A 22185-nucleotide genomic window follows, 5' to 3' on the forward strand; every position below is an offset into this window, starting at 1 on the left:
ATTTTTAGTAGAGACAGGGTTTCACTATGTTGGCCAGGATGGTCTCAATCACCTGACCTGGTGATCCGCCACCGTGCCCGGCCCACTGCTGCCCTTTTTTAGGTCCTCTGTGCAAGGCACATACCTTAAAATGATTTACAATGGCCCTGACGGCCCTTAACCCCACCCAAACTGCTCATCAGCACCTTTGCCCAAAGATATGTCCCAAGAATGGGAGGTGTATGTTCTCCTGATCAGAAAAGTTGGACTTTCTCCTAATCTTAACCATGAATCTTTACACAATCAGCAGTTCTGACAGTCCTGAGGTTGACAAAGACCAGGAAGTTAAGTAATGGTGACTGAAGCTCCCGCAGCCTGCAGTGTAGAAATAAATGCGCCTGTACCCAGCCCCACCCTGCCATGTCTCAATACAACCAGAGTGGTGCCCTGCGTGCATTCTGTCTGCAGCCCCAGTTTTTAAATCCTGCAATATTGAGAACCTTTCAAATTTAATAAAAGGCTAAACGGGCACATCCAGCTGCAAAAAACAAGATTGACAAGATCAAATTTTGTGTCACCTGTGAAAAACACCTGGCCAGTTGTGGTTTGCTGTACCAGCACTGGGAGGCACACTTGGTACTAATACACTCTTGCTGAATTTCTCGAAGAAGGCGTATCAGGGTTGCAGTTCCAAGCATGTCAGGCATCCAGAGCGGTAGTGAGGGGTAGCTTCTAGCACTCAGTTGTTTGCTCAACGTAGAATGCTTTGGTGGTAAAAGGACGTCATTTAATTTCATGTTGTAGTTAGGAAAGCCAAAAATCAGGGTGGTGGCCTGCCCAGAATCACACAATGAGTCAGGGCTGAGCTGAAGCCACAGCCTGGGTGACCACTTCTCTGCATTCACCCCGTCATTCATTCATGCACACAATGGCTTACTGAGCACCCACTATGCCGCAGGCACTGTGCTAGGTGCTGGGGACACAGATGATGATACAGACAAAGTCCCTGCCATCGTGGCATTTGAGACAGGAAATGCACAAGTATACAAATAAGCAAAACAAGGACAGATCCCGACAGAGGGGTCAGGTGAAGGCCGCAGGGAGGAGCGACAATGAAGCTGCCGCTTCATGAGGTGAGATGAGAAGAGAAGAGAAAGCCAGAGATGGAAAAACCAAGCGGAGGGTATTTCCAGCTGAAGGAACTATGAAGACAAAGGCACGTCTGAGCAGCAGTGAGCAGTCTGGGTCGGCTGGTGTGTGGTAAGTGACACTAGGAGTGGACTGAAGGACAAGCAGGAAGGCAGACAAGAGGCAGATCATGGAAGCCTCAGCAGAGAGTTCGAATTTACTCTGAATGCGGTGGGAGGCCACTGAAGGGTCCAAGCGAGATGGAGAGGTGCTCTGATTTTGAATTCTAGGACAGGCATCAGGTTCTAAGACACTACTAGCGTTTCCCCTTTCTCACTGCTGGTGCCTCGTGGTGACCCTCCTTGCCATCTGGCTTCAGCACTGTAACAGAGGATGCCCACTCCTGTGTCCCCCGCATGACGATGGGACCTTGCCTGCCTGTTATGAACTGAATATGTGCCCTCCAAGTTCATATAGTTCATATACTGAAATCCTAATGAAAAAGGTGAGGCCTTTAAGAGATAATTAGGCCACGAGGGTAGAGATCCCTGAGCAGTCTCTAGCCCTCGTTCTGCCGTGTGAGAATAGAACAAGAAGGCAGCCATCTGCAAACGAGGAATCGAGCCCTCCCCAGACACTGAATCTGTTAACATGTTGATCCTGGCCTTCCTAGCCTCCAAAACCGTGAGAAAGAGATGTCTGTTGTTTAGGTCACCCAGTCTGCAGTGTGTTGCTACAGCAGCCCAAGCTAAGACACTACCCATGTCTTCTGCCTCCACCACAGAGAACTCTGGCTGCAGAGAAAAAGCAACATCCAACAGGCGGCCATGCGTGGCATCTTCCAGTCACTCTGGTTCAGCTGGGTCCTACCTATGTGGGCCAGGCCCCTCTCCATCAGGGGGTTTCCAAGAAACGTCTCCTTTCCCCATAAGAGGAAGCAGCGGCAACCACACATTTTCCCCCTGTGGTTGCCTTTTGCAGTGTGAGAGGCTCACAGGGCTGCCGAGAAGGACTTAGATTCCACCTGGTGTCTCGCAGATTCCAGGCCTGGGCAGCAAGTAGGCAAGAAAACTGGAAAGTTACAGGGCACAACCCAGGGAGGAGAGGGTGCAGGGCATTCCAGCCTCACTGTACACAGGGAGCCACACCACCAGGCCCTCTGCTGGGCAGGGGGAAGCGAAGATGACTGAGGTATGGCCCCTGCACTTACAGGGTGCCCCAGTTAGCAGGCGAGAGGCACACCATTCATGGCGCTCCTCATGAGCTCTGCCCAGAGACAGACTTTTGCAGATGTGGAGGTTCTTAATGACAGTGATGGCACTGCAGAGAGGTGGGATTGCAGGGCACGTCAATAAGCAAGGTCAATAGGTAAACAGGGACATTATAGAGCCTCCAATGAAAAAGACAAGTGATAACGGTTTTAGAATAATAAGAACTGCCAGCACTTGTACAGCACAGAACAGTGTTGTTCTAAGTGTTTGGCTCATCTGAACTCCTCTTGAGGTTCACAAGCCTATGAGGTTGTTACAGAAGCAAATACAGGAGAAATCTCCATGTCCTCCAAGGATGACACAGGCCCAAGGCAGAATGCTTTGGTACTAGGAGGGCTTCATTAAATTTCATGTTGCAATTAGGAAAGTCGAAATTCAACCATATCAAAGGACTAATATGGTTCTTTAAAGTTGGCAACTTCTATTCATCACAAAACTCCATTAAGAGAGTACAAAATACAAACTGCAGGATGGAAAAAGATATTGAGAAGCACATAAACCCAAACGAATACATAAAGAACACCTACAAACCATTAAAAATAATCCAGTCAATAATGAGCAATGACCTTGAACAGGTACTTCACTGGAGAAGGTATAAGGATGGCAAATAAGCCCGTGAAAAGATGCTCAACATCATTAGTCCTTAGGGAAATGCAACTTAAAACCATGATGAGAGACCACTGCACATTAATGTGGTGGTACACTAAAAAACACTGACCAGGCCAGGCACAGTGGCTCACATTGGTAATCTCAGTACTTTGGGAGCCCAAAGCAGAAGGATAGCTTGAGGTCAGGAGCTCAAGACCAGCCTGGGCAACATAGTGGCCATCATGGTCTATCTCTAAAAAAAAAAAAAAATTTATTAGCCAAGCATGGTGACATACCTGTAGTCTTAGCTACTCAGGAGGCTGAGGTGGGAGGATCATTTGAGCCCAGGAGTTCTAGGTTGCAGTCAGCTATGATGGTACCACTGCACTCCAGCCTGGGTGATAGAGTAAGACCCTGTCTCCAAGATAATAAGAATAATGACCATATCAAGTGTAGGTGAGAAGGTGGAGCACCCGGAATTCTCATACACTGTTGGTGGGAATACAAAATGGCACAGTCACTCTGGAAAATACTTGGCATAATCTAGCACAGTTGAAGCTATCCATACTCTGAGACCCAGCAATTTCACCTCAGATAAGTACATGGACTTGGAGAAATGTGTAAGAATATCATCAGGGGCGTTGATCATGATGGCCGTCCTAGGAACACCCCAAGTGTGCATCAAAAGACAACAACAACAACAAAAAGATAAATGGCAATGTATTTAAATAATGTAGCAACAGAAAACCAAACACCGCACGTTCTCACTCGGAAGTGGGAGTTGAACAATGAGAACACATGGACACAGGGAGGGGAACATCACACACTGGGGCCTGTCGGGGGATGGGGACCAAGGGGAAGGAGAGCATTAGGACAAATACCTAATGCATGCAGGGCTTAAAACTTAGATGACGGGTTGATGGGTGCAGCAAACCACCATGGCACATATACCTATGTAACAAACCTGCACGTTCTACACGCATATCCCAGAACTTAAACTAAAATAAATAATAATAATAATGTAGCAACACAACAATGGAAATGAAAAAACTAACTACCCAGAAATGCATCAGTGAATCTTAAACACATAAATGTTGCATGAAAGAAGCAAGGCACTGGAGAATACACACAGTATGCTTGGCTCAATTTATATGAGATTCACAAATGAGTAAAATGAAACTGAATTGTTTGAGGATCTCATAGGTGGTAAGTTTCTAAGGAAAAGCAACGTAGTAACCCCCATCTGAATCAGGACTGTGACTACCTCTCATGGAGGGGAAGGGAATCGTGGCTCAGAAAAAAACACGTGGTAAACTTCTGGGACAGCCAGCAAAGTTCTTTTTTTTTTTTTTTTTTTGTCTGATTTCCTCTCTTGCCCTCAAGGCCACAAAGATGGGTGGCCATGAATCACACCACTGCCCTGGGGTTTCGCTTCCCTGGTACTTTCTGTTGGTGGTGATGGATACAGCTTTGCTCAGAGAAAAGGCGCCAGATGGAACTGTAATTCCACCCCACTGCTCTGCTATGTCAGTCACTGGCTCTGTGTCCCACCGGCTCTGTGACCCAAGCCTCAGTTTTCCCATCTGTTCAAGGGGCATGACGGTCCCCATCATGCTTAGCTCATAGAGTAGAATAATGAACGTTAAAGGGCTCTAAGAGCTAATGCCTGAGTGCCAGAGATCAACGGGGATTTGAAGGACAGCCAGACCACTGCAAGGCTGCAGGGAGAGTGAGGCTGAGTTAGATCCCACAGGGCTGGCCCTGCACTGCCTTGCCGTTCCCTGCGCTACCCGGAAGAAGAGGTGGCAGGCTGTCAGTTGAGTTCAATATACCATGTTTCACCAGCCAATGGGCTGGGGCGATCAGGAGCAGGTCACACAGCCTATTTCCTGTTTTCAAACAGGGAACTTAGAAAGTGTCAGTCCCTCGGCTGGTCGCTGGAGCTGAGAACCAAGAGCTCGAAGGGGCCATGTGACACTCCTCCCGGACCCCTGGACACGCACAGCCCCAGAGACTGGAGGTCAGTATTTGATCCCAAACTCAGCTGTCCTCTGCCTGCTGTGGCCTGAGTCCCCTCCTCCTGGGACCCTGCCTGGCACCTGTTGGGAGCAGGGTGGGAGGGGGAAGGGTTAGTGACAGCCACTGTGTCTGGAGCTCTCCTTAGCGCACTGAGGCAGAGGAAGGGACAGCTCCTGGACCCTCCATCACCTCCATTCCTTTTGAAATGCTAGGCGCTTGTACAACCCATCTTGGGCCTGGAGAATAAGTCATCACACCTGTGTTTCTCAAAAAAAAAAAAAACGGTGTCAGGGAATCCCTGCGTCAGCATAACTTTAGGGGACTCGTGGAAAATATAGAATCTAGGTCTGTTCAGTGACACTTTCCTATGTTAGGAGCCAGGAAACCTGCTTTTGAACAAGCCCCTGGGATCCCACCCCCACCCCACCAGGCTATTCTTACGCACACTGGGTTGGGAGCCCCTGGCTTTGGCAAGTCTACTCAGGTGAGCGTCCAGTTGTTGGAGGGTACCCACCCTTTCCCCAACAGAGGCAGCCACACATCCAACGTCCGGGGATCTCCTGTCTCCCAGAGTGGGCCAGGAGCTTTATTTCACCCCCTAGAGGCTCATCCCCCATGAAAAGTCCTCAGCAGGCCTTCAGAAAAATGGTGTGGCCTCTGTGTGCCCAGCGGAAGAAGGACTGGACTTGGCAGTCAGCTTTTGGAGAGGGGGGTGGTCAGGACACCTGGGGACAGGAGGAGGAGAACGACTGTCTATGCACACAGGGCGGGAAGGTAGAGGGGACTGGGAAGCTGCTCTGTTCCCTGGGCCAACTACAGGCCTCCAGGCCAACAGCACCAACATTTATAATATTTTGTTATAAAGTCAAGAAATCTTTGCTACAGAGAGTGAGGAGAGGGGAGGAAAGGGCCATGGAACCATCTATGTGGCTGTCCCCAGAGAGCTTTTAGAGCGATAGGATTCTTTCCCATTTCACAGATGAGGACACTGAGACCTGGAGAGGGATAGGAAGCTACCCAAGACCCCATGGATACAGCAGTGCACAACTCTTTCCTTCCCCTTCCTCTTTAAATGGGTGACTCCCAGTGAAACCTGTAAGAGACAACCATAAGGGAGCTGACTGTGGCTGCTGAATTTGATTTTTATTCTAAGGACTGGTTTCATAATCAGCTTTCTCAGTCTTTACTGGAGTGTCGAGCTGAGGCATCATTTCTAGGGTCTTACAGGGTCTCTGGGCCAATAGTGTCCTGCTTCTGATCTGGAGCCAGCTGCCTGGTCACGCAAGCAGGTCTGCAAAGGCTGGGGCCCCTGAGGCCAAGGTCACTCACCATCACCCACTTTACAGAAGTGCTGAGCACAGGAGTGCCCTGGGCCCCCAAGAATCCCAGCCACCAAGAATCACATAGACCACCTGCTGTCTCACTTAGGCACCTACCAGAATGTAGGAAACCCATCCCTGTCATCCATCATCTTATCAACACGATGGGGCTTGTAGCCACACTTTTCAGGTGGGGAAACAGAAAACTAGAGATATTAAAGCACTTGCTTAAGGACACAGAGTTGGTCCGGATGGAAGGCAATGTCTCCTGACTCCCTGACAGGGACAAGAGACAAGCGAGAGGTGCCCGCGACGGCATGCTCAAGAATGTGCAGCCCTGGGCCAGCCAGGCCCCTGTTCCGTGTCTCTATTTGCCCATCTGTAAAAGGTGAGGTTGGATCAAGGGTCCCTAAGGGCTTCCCACTGGACGGCTATGCAGAGCCACATGGAGAAGGCCCCAGGGTTCCTTTCACCCGACACAGCAAGCACTTCCCCATGAAGTGCAGACTCTGGGCCCCAGCTGACCTCCCCTCTCCCAGGTCAGGAGCTCTCACCCCTGGAGCAAGGGACAGGCGCTGGCTGTGCTCAGGGACATGCATGACCTCCGCCCCCGTCTGTGCTTAGGGGGTGCCAGAGAGGCATTGGCTCTATCTTTCTCTAGGCTGTAGTCAGCCCAGGGATTCAAACCAAGGGCCCAGAATCCAACAGACCAGAGTTCAAGTCCCAGCTCTACCTCCTCTATGTTCCACTGGCAGCTTCCTCAGGTCCTAGTAGAAAAAAGTGAGGTCACTTGCACCTTCCTTGTCTTGAATTTCCATGCCTAACTGGTATACCAGCTCCTCGCTCCAGCCGAGCTAATGTTTTAATTGTTCCTTTTCCTAAGTTATCTCAAACATTTGTAATTCTATTCCAATCCACCTTAATTTAGTCACTTAATTCGCAAATATTTCTGGAAGCATCTAGCACTTACCAGACACTAAGAGCGGGGATACTACACAGTCTGCGGAATGGACAGGGCCCTGAGCTGAGGCTTCAGAGTCTGCCTGACTGAATCCTCACCCCAGCCTTGCGAACGTGGGTTCTGTTATTATCCGCAATTTATAGGAAACAGAAGCACAGAGGAGTTGAGTCACTTGCCAGCTACCAGGTCATCCCGTGCACTTATCCAGGTCACAGACAGAGTTATTATGTAAACCGGATCCCAGCTGCCTGTTCTCCCTCCCTGAGTAACGTGGAGAGAATTCTGAAGTCAGCCCAGCCTGGGTCTGTATCCTGCCCACCACTCACCAGCTCTTTATCTTCGGCAACTCTAAGTCTCAGTTCCCTTATCATAAAAGGGAGCTGCTAACAGTCCTGAGTGCAGACAGTGGTCAGGTTAGTGTGAGAGTGTGTGTTGGGTGTCAAGCGCACAGCCAGCACATCACAAGCACTGGAGACAAACTCAGCTTTGCTTGTTGAGTACACTCACCAGCTGCGTGACTTTGGGCTAGACCTCAGTTTTCTCATCTGTTATGTGGTGGTAATGATAGACTTTTGTGAGCATTAAACTAGATTAGGGGCTGTGAAGAACCTAGGTGGGTATGAAGTGGGTATAATAAGCTATCAGTTAATTTTGCTGATAGATAGATAATTGATTGATTGATTGATAGAAGATTCATACCAGTATCTACCTGCTCTGAACACTGAGCTTCCTTTTTTCTTTTTGAGATGGTCTTGTTCTGTCATCCAGACTGGAGTGCAGTGGCATCATCATAGCTCACTGCAGCCTCAGTCTCTTGAGTTTAAGGGATCCTCCTGTCTCAGCCTCCCAAGTAGCTGAGGCCACAGGCATGCATCCTGGATAATTTTTTTTATTATTTTTTCTAGAGACGGGGTCTCACTACATTGCCCAGGCTGGTCTCAAATTCCTAGGCTCAAGTGATCCTCCTAACTCAGCCTCCCAAAGTGCTGGGATTACAGGCATGAGCCACTGTGTTCAGCTTGAACACTGAGACTTCATTCGCATGTGTAACATAAAAGTGAGTGTCTGCACAAGCCAGCATCTTTTGCTCAAGTAATCACTAAAGCCAATACTTTTGCTTGAAATCATCTCATTTAAAACTCCGAGCAATATGTAAGGATCACCTCAATAACACATGGATCATCGCAATAGGTGAAGGGTCTTCTCTGCCTTGGAGTAACCTGCCCAGCAAAGGGGCAGACCCAGGTCTGGGATCTGGCAGCTGGAAGAGTGGGGAAGGTTGAGCCGTGGGGCCATTGTCATTCCCTCTGCCTGCCAGGAGGGGGCATGACACAGCTCCTAGGCACCCCAGGAGCCACCGGGGACCCCAACTGGAGTGGGTACTCACTGTTCTCTTATTCCTCTGGCAGGCTTGCAGCATGGCAAGTCCAGAGCACCCTGGGAGCCCTGGCTGGAAGGGACCCGTAACACAGTGCACAGCAAGGACCCAGCAGGAAGCACCAGCCCCTGGCCCTGACCTCCTGCGCCCAGGACCTGACAGGCATTTAGGTGGGCTTGAGGCTTGAGACTCGGTCTGGGGGAGAGGTCTGAAGACATTCAAAGTACAAATGTGGGTCATTTGGGCGGATGCAGCAAGAGGCCTGGGCAGCTCTTATAACTTGGGTTATCACAAAGCAGACACTGAGACACAGATTTGGTGCAAGCTGTTTATCCAGGAGACGGTCCTAGGAGTCACAGCAGGGGAGTGGGAATGGAAGGAAAGGGCAAGAGGCCAGGGCAGGACATCAGTGAACAGATAGGCACGGTAGGTGGCTGAGGCTCAACCCTAGCTGGGGTCTTCTGGGAGACCTTGGAACGTATCTCTGGGTTGTGCTATCCTGGGGTGAGGAAGCCGGGCTGTTATCTACCAGTCCTGCCCTGCAGAGGAGAAGGGACGCTCCTGGGCCTGTTGCTATGGCCCTAGAAAGCCCTCAGGGAAGCCAGTGGCATGTTCTGGAAAAGTGGGTGCCAAGAGGGCATGGTCCAGCTTGGGGCATGGACAGCATCTGCTGTAGCGCCATCTCCTGGAACAAATCTTTTCTTACAATCCTTCAAGATGCCCCTGCTCAATACCTGCTCCGTTCCCGGCCCTATGCAGGGCACTGGGGAAACAGAAACAGGAACAAATCAAACGCTGCACTAGTCCTGAGGTTTGGTAGAGAAACAGATCAGTGAAAAATAGATGTGCCGTGAACAATAAATAAATCAAATAAAAAACTATAGGAACAAGGTGGGAGGCTCTTACTCTAATGCCAAGGGGCATGTGCAGTGGTGCGGGGGCTTGGTCTTGAAGGGTAGACTGGAAAAGAGCTGGGAACCATGCCCTTTGCAATAAAATGTACAATTATTTGCGCTTCTCAAGAAGCTCAGAGGGGTGCAGGGCTCAAGTGGGGTTTAAGAAACACTGTGTTCATTTTCCAGGCATGGAAATAGAGGGTTGGATGCCAGGCAGAGGAGTGCACGTCCGAGAAGAGCCTAGCATGTAAGCAGTTAGATGAGAAGGTTAGGAAGGGCCAGCCCGCTGACGCTGGAACATAACACCCTCATCGCTCCTCCCACGCCCACTGATGTGTGTTCAAGGAGTCCTGGCGACAGTCACAAAGTCAGGGCTGCAGGGAGCACAGAAACACACAAGTCACAGTCTCTGCTTGTCCAGAACAGGGATTTCACCATGGCCAATCTGCAGACCAGAAGTGGACAATGCAAAATGCCCACACCACATTCCACAGCTAAGAAACCATTTGGGGGTGATGGGCTATTTGAGATTGTCAGTGGTAGGGTGGATTCTGCCAGGCTGGGCACAGAGGTCTGTCTGATACCCCAATTGGGCCTATAAATGGCGGGGTGGGAGAGAGGGATATTCAGTACTCTTTAGGAGTTCTGATATCCCATCTCAGATAGACCCAGCCATCTCCCCAAGCCATGCCTCGAAAGTGCACTGAGAGGGTGCAGATCCTTAAGGGTGCTGTCCTTCCAGACATGCATAGTGGCCTGAGCTCCAACTCCAGCATGACCACGCGGGAGCTTCAGCAGTACTGGCAGAACGAGAAATGCCGCTGGAAGCACGTCAAACTGCTCTTTGAGATCGCTTCAGCTCGCATCGAGGAGAGAAAAGTCTCTAAGTTTGTGGTAAGCAGAGATCGGGAAATGGTGGAGCCTCTTTCACTCTGCTTCCTTCCTGGCCCTGAATAAGTCTTGTGGGGCCTCAGGTTTCCCAACTATGAAATGGGTCAGCACACTTCAGGCTCAGCACCTGCGAGGGTCTGTGAGGATTCGAACCATGGAAGTCATGCTTCTTGGTCCCAAGAAAGAAATAGCCCAGTTTAATCCCATCTTATTGGGTGTCGGTCACTTCTGTCCTTTCTTCACCAATTTTGCCATATTCCTGTATCCATTATAATTATTACTACTTATTTTTTCTTTAAATTGGATCACTTTTTAAAAACACAAAGTACATTTATTTCAAAGAGAAATGCCTTAAATGGAAAACCAATATCACATGGCACAAAGAAAAAGTAACATACTAGAAAAGTCAAAACAAGGAAAGTCAATACAAGGAAAGCTATGCACTATTATTAAATTCTAGCTGGATACTATGGCTTCAGGAAAGCCCTGCGCCTGGGGGCTGCTCTCCCTGTTAGACTGGAATTTTAGCTTGTGTTAAGGAGATGTTAAAGACTGCCTAAGAGCTACACTTCATCCTTCTCCTTCACTTACCTGGGACCAGGATAAATAACAAAGCTGCCACTGAATGCCAATGGCATGCTGGGCACAGCTCCATGTGGTTTCAGTGCATTAACTCATTTAATCCTCACCGGGTGAGGTAGGCACTATGCCTATCCTTGTTTTATGAATGAGAAAAGTGAGACTCGGAGAGGTTAAATTACTCATCTAAAACAACACAGCTAGACCATGGTGGCACTGTAATTATAACCCATGCAATCTGGCTCTGGAGTCAGATGCATGAGTTATAATTGCCCTTAATATATAATTGCCTGTAATCAGGATTCTCTTGAAAGATAATTGAAAAGGGATGATTTTCTTACCATATAACGGCATCACCAGTGTACCTAAATGATGTTATATTGTACCTAAAACTAACTCCCAAATGTGAAACATTTGGAAAACAGAGCAACTCAGTTCAGAAAAAGGAGGCTCAGTTTTAGCAAGTTAAAGCCAAGAGGGACCCCAGCAGCCTGCAGGGCAGGACCCTCTGCCCTTTTTCCTCCCAGATGTCCCCACCTTGCTGTGTTGTTGTTCCAGGGTTGACTCAGCTGATGTCAATAGTAATTTAAAACACAGTGGCTCAGGCCTGTAATCCCAGCACTTTGGGAAGCCCAGGTAGGAGGATCGCTTGAGCCCAGGAGTTCAAGACCAGCCTGGGCCACACAGCCAGACCCCATCTCCAAAAAATAAAAATAAAAAAATCAGCTGGGTAGTGGGTGTGCCTGTAGTCCCAGCTACTCAGGAGGCTGACGTGGGCGGGTCACTTGAGCCCAGAAGCTCAAGGTTGCAGTGAGGTATGATCGCATCACTGTACTCCAGCCTGGGTAACAGTGCGAGACCCTGTCTCTAAAATTTAATTAATTAATTAATTAATAAACAGAATTGCATATAAGGATCGCCCGTTTTCAGGGCATACTTTACACCCGCCTGGTTAACTTTACTCTCGGGGTGCTGCGTCCACCGCAGCCCCCGCCAGGAGGTGGCCATGGCTCTCTCTGGTTGCGCCCTAGGTGTACCAAATCATCGTCATCCAGACTGGGAGCTTTGACAACAACAAGGCCGTCCTGGAACGGCGCTATTCCGACTTCGCAAAGCTCCAGAAAGCGCTGCTAAAGACGTTCAGGGAGGAGATCGAAGACGTGGAATTCCCCAGGAAGCACCTGACGGGGAACTTCGCGGAGGAGATGATCTGCGAGCGTCGGCGCGCCCTGCAGGAGTACCTGGGCCTGCTCTACGCCATCCGCTGCGTGCGCCGCTCCCGGGAGTTCCTGGACTTCCTCACGCGGCCGGAGCTGCGCGAGGCGTTCGGCTGCCTGCGGGCCGGCCAGTACCCGCGCGCCCTGGAGCTGCTGCTGCGCGTGCTGCCGCTGCAGGAGAAGCTCACCGCCCACTGCCCCGCGGCCGCCGTCCCGGCCCTATGCGCTGTGCTGCTGTGCCACCGCGACCTCGACCGCCCGGCCGAGGCCTTCGCGGCAGGAGAGAGGGCCCTGCAGCGCCTGCAGGCCAGGGAGGGCCATCGCTACTACGCGCCTCTGCTGGACGCCATGGTCCGCCTGGCCTACACGCTGGGCAAGGACTTCGTGTCTCTGCAGGAAAGGCTGGAGGAGAGCCAGCTCCGGAGGCCCACGCCCCGCGGCATCACCCTGAAGGAGCTCACCGTGCGAGAATACCTGCACTGAGCCGGCCTAAGACCCCGCAGGGACGCTGGAGATTTGGGGTCACCATGGCTCATGGTGGGCTGTTTGGGGTTCTTCTTCTTCTTTTTTCCTTTTTCCTTTTCTTTTTTGTTATTTGAGACAGTCTTGCTCTGTCACCCAGGCTGAAGTACAGTGGCTCAATTATGTCTAACTGCAGCCTCAAACTCCTGGGCAGAAGCAATCCTCCCACCTCAGCCTCCCAAGTAGCTGGGAAACAGGTGCATGCCACCACACCAGGCTAATTTTTATTTTTATTTTTTTTGTAGAGACAGGGTCTCTCTGTTGCCCAGGCTGCTCTCAAACTTCTGACCTTAAATGATCTTCCTGCCTCAGCTTCCCAAAACACTGGGGTTACAAGTGTGAGCAACCACCCCTGGCCTGGAGTTCATTGTTAATGGGAAAAGCCATTGGGGGCTCTAACTTGCTGGGTGACTTTGAACAAGCCCCTCCTCTGGTCCTCAATTTCCCCATCTGTATCAGACAGAGGTGCTCCTGGGACCCCTTGGACGCCTCTGCTTGTGTGCCACGTCCCTTTGATGCCAGGGCCACTTCATCTCCAAAACACAAACCCAACTGCCAAAAACATCCAAACCAGTGTCCACCCCACCAGTGTCTTCGTGGGAAGCTGGAGAAGAAGTTTACCTTGCACATTCTAGACAAAGCTTAGTCCATTTCCTTGAAGACAGTTCTCTCCAGCTGCTCCAAGGCTTTTCTCTCTGTTCCTTCCACCTCAGAATTGCTTAATATATTCCCATCCATTATCCTAATACTATCCTAGTATTCTAGCCCTTCCCCCTTATCATGTAGACCTGATGAAGCAAAACAAATCTCACCTACTGCCCTCAAGAACAGCCTCTACACACACACACACACACACACACACACACACACAGACACACGGTGGGAGTTGTATGCCATCCTTTTGAAGGGTGAGAGGACCCTGGGCCAGAAAGCAATAATGGCATAAGATTCTGTGATACAAGGCATTTTTGGCAAGGGAAGTTGCCAACAATTTTTCTGGCTGGGATGGCATAGCACATTGTCTAGGGGTGGATATTCATTCATAAGGCAGCTGTTCCCTGAATGGCTTTCCTGGGTTATGTAGAAACAGCCCAGGGAGGAGTTGATACAACATACTTAATGGGGTTTCTGTGTAGAAGAGACTGAATCCTCAACACTGCCCCTTTTGAGGGTCTCTGATCCTGGAACCTCTCTGATGAACTGGGATGCCCTTGACTGAGGTCTGCTGTCTGGAAAGGACACCATAGGCCCAGAATGAAGGGGCATCTGGACCAATGACCTAGATTCAACACAGGGCTTGGAGCTGGTGGTACAGGCTGGTTTTGGCCCAATGTGTGTTGGAGGCTGGAAGCCCCTGAAGACCTAAACTGCCTGGATGAGCTCATTAGGGTGCATTAAAGAGTCTGTAATTTGGGAACCTTAATGTGAGGCACCACTTAAGGGGAGGGACTTGGCCCAGCAAGTGATCACTGTAGAGTTGGACAAGTATACACTAGACTGCACCAGAATCTGTTCAACAGCGACACCTTGTGGTAACAACTGTAGACGCCCCATCAGGCTTAATGGGAGACTAGAAACAGACTTTCTCGTGTTTGGACAGATATCCCTCAAATCTCCCAATCTACTCCAGGGAAAAGACACTTCAAGTGAGAGATATTGGACTTCTTGAAAATCTAGGCCTGTGGAAAATTAAAGTGTTAAATGGAAAAATTAAAGAGCTATAAGTCTATTTGTAATGACAGAACAGATTATATTGATTTTGTCAGTTATTTCTTCAAATCTAAAATGCTGTCAACTCTAAGATGCACCAAATGTTTACTAAGAAAGAAAAAATACCCAACATGGACAGTTTAATGGGGTATTCCAGCAAAAAAAAAAAAAAAAAACCTGGAAAACCAAAGAGTTAGACCCCTGATATAAGGATTAATACCAAATAAACCTGTTGTACAGGAGGGGACATTAAGAAAATTCGCACAAATCAAACTTGGCACTGGGTGGAGTACAGGGAACTTCCTCTAAGAATTTGAACTGCAAGCTGGCACTCACCCATGTTTTAGGGCTGAATACACACAGCATGGTCCAAAATCCCTCAAGCACAGAAATCATGTTAAAGTGGTCTCAGATGGAGGTGTTCCAGGTGCCTCAAGACCTGGAGATCTTCAGGTCTTCCCTTGGACTGAAGGATGTCAGCATCAAGCCAGGCCTATAAGGAGTGTAGGATCCCATTGAGTTCAGAGGTGCTGAAACGTGAAAAAAAAAGTGCATCTCAAAATCACAGATAGATGATATGTGTGTGGGGGTGTGTGTGTGTGTGGTGTGCACAGAAAGAGAAAATACTTATATGGGAGTAAAGGAGCCTATAGAATCACATGGGGAGCTCCCCATCAGTACCTCTGAAAAGGGGTTGGCTTCCCACACAGTGCACAGGAAATGGATTTATTCAGGCTTCCCAAAAAGGGACTGGCCACATGGGGCAGCTTCAGGACCATCACCTTTCCTCTTCCTGATGACACTCAATGCTGCCCCTTCCTCATGCTTCTGGCAGCCTTGGCCTGAGGGTCCATGGGAGTTTCTTCTGGCCATGGACATTGCATCTTCATCCACTACAAGTTGTCTGATGGCCTGGGATGGCCTGCCACAGTCAGCTCCTCCTGGCATCTCTCATATGCTGCAGCAATTAGAGCCCACTCATTCCTTGGGTTCCTGGAACAAGTCCTTGAATTCCTCAGGCCCCCTCCTCCAGCAAGCTTTCCGCAGGGCCCACTGCCGCCCCACCAGGGTACCCCCCCTCCCCTGTTTGCCTGGGCCCTCTCCTATGCCACCTGTATTAGTCCTTGTTTCTAGGAGACTTTAGAGTGGTGGCAGCTGGGACTGGACCTTCTTCTCCTGACCCCCCAAAAGCTGGGTCCACAGGAGAGGTGAGGAGTACCTGACCTCCATACCCAGGAGGGAACCTTGTTAGGAACACAGAATTTCAGGCCCAACCCTAGACCTGCTGAATCTGAGTCTGCACTTTAACAAGAGCATCCCCTACTGCCACAGGTGACTCTTACCTGCATACCTCAAAGGTTGAGAAGTCCAGTGTTGAACTGACTTGAAGGCACCTCGATGAAAATCATCCACGGAACTGGGCCGTCTGTGGTCCTGGGTTCATCCTCATCCTTGTCTTCTCTCTACCCGGGCCCTCTACCGTACAGGTGTCCCATCCCAGGGGACTGCAGATGGGCCCACCATCCCAGCCTCACAACCATACCTGCAAACCCACTCTGGGCATTTGGCCTGGAGCTTAAAGGTGTTCATTCCAATGAAGCCCTGCTCCAGCAGCCACTCCCTGCCACTGGCTGTGACGGAGTCCTGGGGTCTCCTCTTTGAGCTGGGATTAGGCATCCTCATGAGATCCTGTCCCCTGGGATGCCAACAGGTCCATGCCAAGCCCACAGTTGAAAACCAGCTCTGCACACAGCTCCCTGTGTGGTAAAAGTCAGGGCTCCCCAGGCCTACTGTGTGACCAGGCACTGTTGGGCCATTGATAGCACCGTCAGTCCAGCTCTGCTCGGGACATGTTCCTATCCCATGTCTCAGTTGAGGAGATCATTTGTAACATTGTAATCTGAGGGGGTTAAGTGACTTGCCCAGGGTTACACAGCTAATAGCTGGAGCATGAAATTAAGCCCAGGCTTTATTTGACCCAAGCCCTATTTTCCTTGCTGAGCCCCCACATTAAAGGATGTGGAGGAGAAGGGAAGGGATATATCCCTGGTCCCCTCACTGAAATGGGTCCTTGATGTGGTTTGGATGTATGGCTGTCACCTCCAAATCTCATGCTGAATGTGACTCCCAGTGTTGAAGGTGTGACCCGGTGGGAGATGTTTGGGTCATGGCGGCAGGTCCCTCATGGATGGCTCGGTGCCCTCCCCGTGGCAATGAGTGAGTTCTTGCTCTGTTAGTTTATGTGAGAGCTGGTTGTTTAGAAGAGCCTGACATCGCTCTTGCTCCCTTTCTTGCCATGTAAGTCATGAGCTCCCCCTTCCCCTTCCACCATAAGTGGAAGCTTCCTGAAGCTTCACCAGAAGCAATGTCGGTGCCATGCTTCTTGTACAACCTGCACAATCGTGAGCCAAATAACCCTCTTTTCTTTATAAGCTACTCAGTCTCAGGTATTCCTTTATAGCAATGCAAAATGGACTGACATGCCCTTAAAGGTCATTTTACTCATCTCTGTTTACAGATGGGAAAATCAAGGGCTGGAAGAGGTGACTCACCCAGGGTCACATGGCGAGACAGGGACAGCACTAGGACCAGACCCGAGATATCCACGTCAAAGTGACATGCTCTGAGAGGCAGCACACACAAAATAACCCTGCATTCAAATTCCAGGAAGCCTTTAGGGGTCACCCAGCTGCGCCTGGGGGTGCAGGGTCAGTGCTGAGTCCTGGGCAGGGCCACTAGCCTCTCTCAGCTTCCTGGCTGCAGGCTGGGAGGCACTGTTCAGGGTGGACTGTGACCCTTCAGCCTAGCATGCCCTTAGCTGTGCTCTCTAGTGGCTGTCCCCATAGCTGGAACTCTGTTTTGGAGCAGCAAAACCAGTTCCACCTGCTGGTAGGGGTAGGTTGGCTCCCAGCATGTCCCCAGCCGGCCTCTCTTGGGCTCAAAAGCCAAGCTGTGCCCAGTCACGCCTCCAAATGCTTCCTGGCCCCCATGCAGAAACTGCATTTAGCTGCCTTCCCAGAAATTCCTGCATGCTTGTACAGCCCTTTCCTCTGGGGCCCAACAATGCCACAGCCTGTTCTATCAACCGCCAGCCATTTTCCTTTGAGCAGTCTCTTTTTACTTATGCACATTTACTTGAAAAAGAAACTTCCTATTACTATCCTAAATGGAAACTCAGAATCACTTGCTATAATTAGAAAGTAGCTACAAAAATAAACACAATGAAACCGATCACTGTTATTATACCCTAACCGGCTTTTACCTGAGACAGGCCCTGAGCCTGAGGCTGCTGGTAGACTTTTGTTAAGAGAGACAGACAGAGACAGAGAAATAAGCATTAAAGACCTGCAATCACCAAGCTGAGATTTCCCTTTGATTTACTCAGAAGGACTGGAAAATGTTGTCCCACAAAAGGAGGTACATTTCTCACCACTCAGCGCTGATCCTCCCGTGTTGCCTGTGCGTTGCCGCAGACCATCTGGGGTCTTGCCCAAGTGCCCTGAAGACTTTGCTCCCTGGCTTCCTGGTCCCCAAGTTGTGTGTTCAGCCTTGTGTGCTCTCCAGCTCCTACGTCGTGGGCCTGGTTTCAGCTTTGATTGCCCACTCTTGGCTTTCAACCCATAGGCTCCGGCTCCTGACGCCACACCCTGATATCAAGACCCTCAGATGGAGTAAGTGTTCTGGGCTGGCTGAAGTCTGAAGCCGCAGTATTGAGTGGGTTCCCCCGTCCTGCCATCCATCTAGCTGTTGCCCCCATGGTAAGAGCAAGAAAATGCCCTCCCCTCCAAAAGTCCCTGCACCAAGCCCCCATCCCAGTCAGCTCCCAGGTTCGGCCCCCTCACTAGCTCCAGGCTGGGAGGGACAGTTCAGGGTGGACCGTGGCCCCTCAGCCTAGCATGGCCTTAGCTCTGCTCTGTAGTGGCTGTCCCCATAGCTGGAACTGTTTTGGAGCAGCAAAACCAGTTCCACCTGCTGGTAGGGCTAAGTTGACTCCCAGCACATCCCCGTTGTGTTGGTGCTGGGAACCGTGATCTAACTGCTCGTTTTCTCAATAACCAACCATCCATGGCATTCCTATGTCCCAGGCCTTATCTAGAGCTGGGGATACAGCAGTGACCAGGACAGAACTGGTCCCTGCCTCGTGGAAGTGAAGTGTCAGGAGGCCTCTCCCAGAGCAAATGGAAGCTGACACAGAATGGTGTCCTCAGCCAGGTGGTCAGGGAAGGCTTCTCAGAGGAGGCGCTGTTCAAAGAATTACAGAGCATACAAAGGAGCTGGTCCTGGGAGCACAGAGAGGGGAGAATTTTAGGCAGAGGGATAGCAGGAGCACAGCCCTGAGGCAGAAAACCACCCCCCCACCCCCACCACTACCCTCGGGATCCTCAGTTCCGGTTTGCACCTAGAAACGGGACAAGTCCAGGACACACCCGGCCTGATGTGTCACCCTGGCGGTGCCAGCTGAGAGAGTGGGCTCCAGGCACTAACGGAGAAGCCTTGCAAGGCAGATCCATGCACCGCCCGCATCCAGTTACTGCTAATTACAAAGGAAATGAGCTGGGAGCTTGTGTGTGGGCCGTGCAGGCCCTTTTGGTTACAAGCCACAAAAACCCAGGTTAACCTGATGAGGAAGGAATTTATTATCTGTAAAGTCCAGGAGCAGGCTAACTTTACACCAAGCAGGATCCAAGGACCCACACTTTGTCATCTCACGTCTCTCTCCGTTTCCCACTTTCGCTTTCTCTGTCTCTTCTTAGTTCTGCTTTCCTCTGCTGTGCCTTTGCTCTCCAGAGCTCTCTCCTGGCAGTGACAAGATGGCTGCAGCAGCTCCAGCAACCTCAGAGAACTCCCCCATCCAGGGTCCTTGCAAGCTCCTCATCTGTAGGATGTGCAGTAAACACTCACATGTCCTTTCCTGAGGAAAGGGGTGGGGGCCGAGGGGCAGCCCCTACACCCTCACAGTGCAGCAACCTTAGTTAGCTCACCCATCGGGGCAGACGTGGGCAGAAATCATGTCTTGGCATATTGTTTTGTAATCTGCTTTTTAAATTGTCACTATATATTATGAGCATTTCCCTATAATACATAATATTCTTCCACATTATGTTTAATGGTTTCATTGTATTCTAATGCATATTCTATAGTTATTTTAACCCCCCCACAGTGTTGCAAGATTTCCTTATTTGGGGCAACACTGCTGCAAACACTTAGACCCATATGTCCTTTTTGTGTGCACTCTTATGGCAACTTCTAACGGTGGCATTTCTGAATCATAGACACTTTTTTTTTGACTTTTACATATTTTATTTTTTAGTTGACAAAAATTGTATGTATTTATGAATCATAAACACTTAATGATTTTGCTATTACTTAATTTTTCTCTCTTCAGAAAGGCTGTATTCATTCACTCCTCCACCAGCTAAGTGTGAGAGAGGCCCTTGAACTTTGCATAACAGTGGCTGTCAACATTTTAAACCTTTTTTTTTTTTTTTTGAGATGGAGTCTTGTGCTGTGGCCAGGCTGGAGTGCGGTGACACCATCTTGGCTCACTGCAACTTCTGCCCCATCGTTCAAGTGATTCTCCTGCCTCAGCTTCCCAAGTAGCTGGGATTACAGGCGCCTGCCACCACGCCCGGCTAATTTTTGTATTTGTAGTAGAGACCGGAGTTTCACCATGTTGGACAGGCTGGTCTCGCACTGCTGACCTCAGGTGATCTAAACTATTTTTAATGGTTTTTAATCTTTTTCCCTTTCCACGGGGCACGTCTGGAGAGACCCAGAGGATCTGAGCCTGCAATTTAAAAAGTAGCCAGCAGATGGCGCTGTCGCCTCGGCGGCTCCGAACACATCACCGCGGTGCAGGCGGAAACAGCTGGAACAGCTGGGCAACCGAACCTTTCTCTAGGCTTCTGAAAGCCCTTAGACGGGATTTGAAATCATGCTGCAAAGAAAGAGCTTTGCTGCCTCTATAACCTCTCCCCAGCAAGTGTTGGTGGGGGGTCCCCAGGCGACCTCCACTTGGGGTTCGCGACCTCAATCTTTTTCTGCCCCTCCATCTTCTTCCCTCAGCCCAGAGGCCCCAAAAGGCGGAGGCCGCCGCCCTCCACCTCCCACAAGCGGAATCCGCAGGGTTTCACAAGAGAGGGCGCTGCAAATAACCAGTATCGGCGCCCGCAGCAGCAGGGTCGGCCACGGCTCCTGGGAAAGGGCTTAACTGCGCTTCTCAGTCTGGGGGAAGATGCCCTTCCCCAGTAAGACCCTCGCCACGTCGCTTTCCAGGGGTAGAGATTGAATGCCCTGCTCCTCCCAGATCCCGTCTCCCACGTTTTCAGGACCCAGATGGCGTGGGGGGCTCCCCATCCATCTGCCTATTGAACTGAGGGAGTGAAGAGGACTCCCAGGGGACGCCACTAGTGACCTTTTAACTCACCAGTAGATACATTAAGCTCAGTATAGAGACTGTGGGTAATGTGGGTTGGATAAATAAGTAAAAGAAAGGAAAATGGAAGGAGGCTGGGAGGAAAAGGAAAGAGAAATGACATTCCCTGCTTGTTAGAGTATAAATGGTACAACCACTTAAGAAAACCATTTGGCACCATCCCTCAAAGCTGACCGTAAACTGCCCTATAAGTACCCAGCAATGCTGCCCTTAAGAATATACCCTATAGACAGGTAAGTATGCTCAACAAAAGACATGTACCAGAATTGCACAGCGGGAACCATTCCTGATACTGTCCCCTAGCTGGAAACAATCCAAATGTCTGCGAACCATAAAACAGAGAAGGGAATTGTGGCATTCTTATGTGGAACATGAGACAGTTACGAAACAAGCTATGCTTGGACACAAGGAAGCGGGTGAACCTCACAAGAGACTGCGTGAAACAAGCCAGACACAGACTGATGCAGCCTGTGTGGTTCCATTTCCTGAAGGTCAAGAAGGTCAAGGACAGGTCAGACTCAACCAGAGGGCTGAAGGATGATTGCTTAGATGGCAAAACTCCTGTACTAGGTTCTCCAGAGAAAAAGAGCCAAGAGCAGAGCTAGATATGGATATGGACATATAGTATATGTCTATACATTTGCATATAAAGAGATTTAGTGTAAGTGATGAGCTCCTACAATTATGGAGGCTGAGAAGTCCCAGCCTCTGCCATCTGCAAGCTGGAGACCCAGGAAGGCCGGTGGTGCAATTTGAAGGCCTGAGAGCCAGCAAGCTGACGGTGTAGATTCCAGTCCGGATCTGCAGACCTGGGAACCGAGAATGCTGAGAGCAGGAGATCCAGGCTCCAGCTCAGTGGTCAGAGAGGAGGCAAATCCAACCGTCCTCTGCCTTTTTTGTTCTGTACGGGCCTTCAGTGAATTGGAAGATGCCCACTCACATGGGCCTCACTCAGGCCATCAACTCCGTTGCTAATCTCTCCTAGCAGACATACCCAGCAATAATGTTTAATCAGACATCCGGGCATCCTGTGGCCCAGTTAAACTAACATTAAATTAACCATCACAACTCTTGAAAGAAAAAAAAGCAGAAAGGGTTACTATAAAAGTTATGATGGTGGTTATCACTTCCAGGGGGTGAGGTTTTGATTGGGATGGGGACAGTGGGGAGTCTCAGTTCTTACTCTCAGGTGATAGTTATGAGTATTTGCTTAATAATAATTTGCTAAGCTGTATACTTTTATGCACTTTTCCCTGTGTGTTATATTTCACAATAAAAAATCTTAATAGGT

General features: G+C 49.9%; 1 protein-coding gene across 2 annotated transcripts; it reads left to right on the forward strand.

Moving 5' to 3' along the window:
• The first annotated feature begins 4822 nt into the window (after positions 1–4822).
• Positions 4823–19554, forward strand: SNX20 (sorting nexin 20). Of its 2 annotated transcripts, none has more exons than XM_011946617.1 (4): positions 4823–4986; positions 8675–8813; positions 10282–10433; positions 18083–19554. In XM_011946617.1, the coding sequence occupies exons 2-4, from the start codon at positions 8684–8686 to the stop codon at positions 18107–18109; spliced, it is 309 nt and encodes a 102-aa protein (XP_011802007.1). In that variant the 5' UTR covers positions 4823–4986; positions 8675–8683; the 3' UTR covers positions 18110–19554. The 2 variants fall into 2 exon arrangements, with proteins under 2 accessions (XP_011802007.1, XP_011802006.1); XM_011946616.1 differs by lacking the exon at positions 18083–19554 and adding an exon at positions 12041–13926.
• The last annotated feature ends 2631 nt before the right edge of the window (positions 19555–22185 follow it).

The sequence above is a fragment of the Colobus angolensis genome, unplaced genomic scaffold (assembly GCF_000951035.1).
Source record: "Colobus angolensis palliatus isolate OR3802 unplaced genomic scaffold, Cang.pa_1.0 Scaffold251, whole genome shotgun sequence".
Classification (NCBI taxonomy): Eukaryota; Metazoa; Chordata; class Mammalia; order Primates; family Cercopithecidae; genus Colobus; species Colobus angolensis.